Source organism: Danio aesculapii, chromosome 15 (assembly GCF_903798145.1).
Source record: "Danio aesculapii chromosome 15, fDanAes4.1, whole genome shotgun sequence".
NCBI lineage: Eukaryota > Metazoa > Chordata > Actinopteri > Cypriniformes > Danionidae > Danio > Danio aesculapii.
Genome location: NC_079449.1, coordinates 33,963,337 through 33,967,972, shown reverse-complemented (window position 1 = coordinate 33,967,972; position 4,636 = coordinate 33,963,337). Strand labels below are relative to the sequence as shown.

Genomic DNA, 4,636 nt, shown 5'->3' with positions numbered 1-4,636 from the left:
TGCTGAATACACTAGTCAAGCTGCACCTCCAACATTTAATTGAAACATTTAATTCAAGTTTGTTTTTTTCTAGCTTAAAAATAAAACTAAAAAATGAAAGTTTATGTTAAAGTAGAAATGACAATGTGTACTAAAACCATTAAACCCAAGCCTCCCCAAAATTCTCCCTCTCTTCTCAGATGGGATGGGATATGTATTAGGAATATATTGTACTAAACAGGTCAAAATATGATTAGCATAGAAAATAGAAATTAAATGTGAAACAAAGGTGTTTTTCACTTTTGGATGACTAATAGCATCAATCTTATTCATTTAAATTCCTTTTTAGTCTAGATCAGAGATGCCCAAAATAGGGCCCGTGGGCCAAAGTTGGCACAGAGCAACCTTTGAATTGACCCGCGGGCCCTAGTTTGCACATCTCTGAACTAGACTAAAAAGGAATTTATATTAATGAGATTGATCATTGAAAAGCACCTTTGTTTCACATTTAATTTCTATTTTCTATACTAATCATTTATTTTTGGCCTGTGCAGTACAGTATACTCCTAATACATACTGTTAGTTTGTTTATTTATGTGCATCTGTAAATGTACTATGCTGTTGTTTTAAAGATATCAATATATTCTTTTCGGTTTTTACATTTTTAAACATGATTTAAATGTTATTTGTTATTTTACTTTAGTTTTAAGTTAAAGATACAGCTGAAGTCAGAATTATTAGCCTCCCTTTGATTTTTTTTCTTTTTTAAATATTTCCCAAATGATGTTTAACAGAGCAAGAAAATTTTCACAGTATGGCTGATAATATTTTTTAATCTGGAGAAAGTTTTATTTGTTTTATTTCGGCTAGAATAAAAGCTGTTTAAAAATTTTTTAAAAACATTTTAAGGTCAAAATTATTAGCCCCTTTAAGTATTTTTTTATGATAGTCTACAGAACAAACCATCGTTATACAATAACTTGCCTAATTACCCTAACCTGCATAGTTAACCTAATTAACCTAGTTAAGCCTTTAAATGTCACTTTAAGCTGAATAGAAATGTCTTGAAAAATATCTAATCAAATATTATTTACTGTCATTATGGCAAAGATAAAATAAATCTATTATGTTTAGAAATGTGTTGAAAAAATCTTCTCTCCGTTAAACAGAAATTGGGGGGGGGGAAATAAAGTAATAATAATAATTCGGGGGGGTGGCTAATAATTCTGACTTCACCTGTAAGTATCATTTTTTAATTTTCTAAAGCAGTGAACTGCTGTATTTCATTAAATAATAATAATTCCTTATATAGTTGATTGATCATGGCAGGTTTTGACAACTTCCCCCTAATGCTACTTTTGTTTTTTACAAAAGTTCAGTGAACTGTATCTTTTTTTTTTTTTTTTTTTGGTTTTGAGCAGTTCTCCCCACGGCCACAAGTGGCAATCGTGAAGCTTCATACAACATGAGTCAGACTCGTACATCAAAAATGAAACCAGGCCGCCTCAGTCTGCAGTGCGACTGATGAGACACTTTTATTATTGTATAAAAGAACTAAACCACATAAAGTTACATTCATAACATCCTGATACAGTTACGTAATGGATAAAGTCACCTTTACATTGCCTTACTGCAAATAAAACCCAGACGTGGTAATCTACTAAAATTGGGTTGTTTTGTGATAAAATTCAATGTACAGTTTCAAGTTTTTTATAGCTACTAAATATAAAGACACATTAGATAGATAGATAGATAGATAGATAGATAGATAGATAGATAGATAGATAGATAGATAGATAGATAGATAGATATAAATGAAATATAAGAATGAAATTAAATGTTACTAATGCTGTTACTCTTATGAATTTATATATATATATATTGAGACCTGAAAAAACTCTGGAAATGAAAACATAAACAGTATCGCTCTCAGGTGATGGGGAACTGTCGGAGCAGTTATCGCGACAGGTTACTGTAAATTAATCACAGTACTCTCTTGTTTTGCCTGTCGGTGAAACTGAAACATGTTTTTTTTTTTTTTTTTTTTTTTGCCACCGGCTAAAAATAAGTCGGCCTGCAACGTCGGTGGTGGGAGCGGCGTACGGGAATCCGTAAGCCGGCCCACTCCACGGCTGAGAGTATATAAAGAGCTCTGTATCTCGAAACCAGCACAGCGCTACCGGGCTATATCACAACTTCTGACGACAACATTCCTTCACAAAAAACACTTCAGTATGTCCGACACCTTTGGCGAAAGTCTTATGCGCGTAAGTTCAGATCAGTTTGCTTGTGTTTGTGTGTTTATCAAGGTGCTGTTTATTTGGGTGCTGCTGAAGGATGAAATGATGTTCATGCTTGTTTTTTTCTTTAACAGAACTTCTACAATCTGGGTTTAGATGACTCGTTTCCACACCTATCCAGCTCGTCTGATCGGCTCATCGACGATTGTTGGCCGGTAGACAGCTGGAGCGACCGAGCACCCAGCAAACCCCAGTTCCCCATCAAAGCAGACCGATCCATGAGTCTGAACGACAGCTTTAGCAAGATGAAGCCCCACGACGTGCCCCCACCACCCGGATTTCCTCCCCTGGCAACCCTTCCCTCAAACCGGTACAAGACCGAGCTGTGCCGAAGCTTTCAGGAGCACGGCAGCTGCAAATACGGTGCCAAATGTCAGTTCGCTCACGGAGAAAGTGAGCTGCGAGGTCTTTACCGCCACCCCAAATACAAAACACAAGCCTGTCGCACTTTCTACCAGTTTGGATACTGTCCGTACGGAAGCCGCTGTCACTTCATTCACGAGGAGAAGAGTTCTCTGTCCGAGCAGAACCCGCGGCAGCTGCGCCAAAGCGTCAGTTTCGCCGGCTTCACCCGCAGCAGCTCCCCTCCGAGCTCATACGAGTCCCTGAGCTTCACCCGGGCACCCTCGGTCTCGCCTCCCCCTGAGGACATCTTGTCCCCGGTCTTCAGCGACTCCACCCGCGACATGTTCTCTTTCAGTGGACACAGTAGCGGAGATATCCACAACAGCGCGCTCTTCGCGTCGGAGCCTCGGTCACGATGTGTCTGCGGACACGGAAATAATTTCCCGGTGTCCGGCGGCGGGCTGTACATGAAGGAAGAGCTGAAGAAAGCCCCTCTGCAGCGCTTCTCCTCGGAGGACTCTCTGTCGGATCGCGAGAGTTACAGCAGCACCGGCAGCTCCAGCGGCTCCGAGTCTCCCACTTTCGACGGCTCGAGCGGGAAGCGCCTCTCCGTTTTCGCTCGAATGTCTGTGTCTGACTAAGGACTTTATTCGTTTCCAGACGTGCAAACGAGTCTTAATTCTGTTAATTTATTACTTTTATTATTGTTATATACTTGCTAAATCCGAATATTTTGATATCAAACTGCCATCCGAAGCGTGTGAAGGCATTGTTTTTATAAGGGTGTATACCTATTATTATTTTCTGTGATATTGTCTTCCATTTGCTTTTCTTGCGTTGTTTGGCAGTAAGCGCTGCAGTCAAGTGCCTTAACCAAGAGATCATAACCTATGCTATAATGGCACAAGCAGAGCTTGTGTCAGAAAATGCATATATAATAATCATATATGTATCATTTATATCAACCAACAATGTGACAAACTTGAGACAAATGACCATACATTCACTCACAAAGAATGCACTTTACAAATCTATACTGGGAGAATGTTTATGTAGCAACCAAAGCATTATGATGTTAGGTACCTGTTAGAAACAAACCTATTTATTGGACAAGAACTGTTTTGACCCCCCTGGTCGGGTCCTTACTTAAGGAATCTTGGTCTTTATCAGGGACTGTAACAGTACAGTATTTCTATATGGTAGTTTGCTTCATTTGCAATGTTTTTGTAATTGTATAGACCTAACTAATATATTTATTTAGTATTTATTGAAGTTTTTAATGAATTTTTTTACTTATTTATCAACATGTGCCATGGAGAAAATCCAAGGAGTGTGGACACAGTGTGATGGATTGGATCCAACTGAGCAATGTAATAAATGCAAATTTTGAAAATCAATTGAACGCTGTGTTTTCTATTTCAGTGTCACCATAAAAGCACCAGATTACAGTTGTCCTCACATCATGTTTACATTTCAAAAATCACTTCATCACTTTCCAAAAAAAGTAATCCTGTTTTGTAAATACCAGGATTAAGATCATCTTTGGTGTAAACGCCGAGGTATTTAATACAACAACACTGAGATCTGACCTGTATCTACAAAACAATGTCTGAAGCAACTGATAGCTGTCTGTAGAGATTAAAATCTGTCCTGTGTCATAAATGACGCTGATCTGTGAGTTGGCCAGTTTAACAGAGTGCAGCAAGATCTTATCCAGCATTACATCGTCATGCCTTACATAAGGCATCTTATGTTGAAAGTTATAAAGAATTAGGAACTCATACTTTAAAACTCATTGCCATATTTATATCAAAGCATTAATCATTTCATCATCTTTACTGACCAAAGCCTCCCCATAAACCAGTGCAAACTGATTATAAAGGCATCCCGATATACTAGCATCAGGTTTTTGTGACACCTGAATCAAATAACAAAATAATTTGCACAGTCTCTCAGAAAATATATATATATATTGTTTCAAAAGCAGCTTTACTAAAAACACATTGCAACCA

At 38.0% G+C, this 4,636-nt stretch overlaps 1 protein-coding gene across 1 annotated transcript; it reads left to right on the top strand.

Annotated features, from left to right (window-relative positions):
• The first annotated feature begins 2,136 nt into the window (after window positions 1–2,136).
• zgc:162730 (uncharacterized protein LOC564559 homolog) lies at window positions 2,137–4,021 on the top strand. The gene is made up of 2 exons (XM_056473999.1): window positions 2,137–2,246; window positions 2,354–4,021. The coding sequence occupies exons 1-2, from the start codon at window positions 2,214–2,216 to the stop codon at window positions 3,263–3,265; spliced, it is 945 nt and encodes a 314-aa protein (XP_056329974.1). The 5' UTR covers window positions 2,137–2,213; the 3' UTR covers window positions 3,266–4,021.
• Window positions 4,022–4,636: the final 615 nt, after the last annotated feature.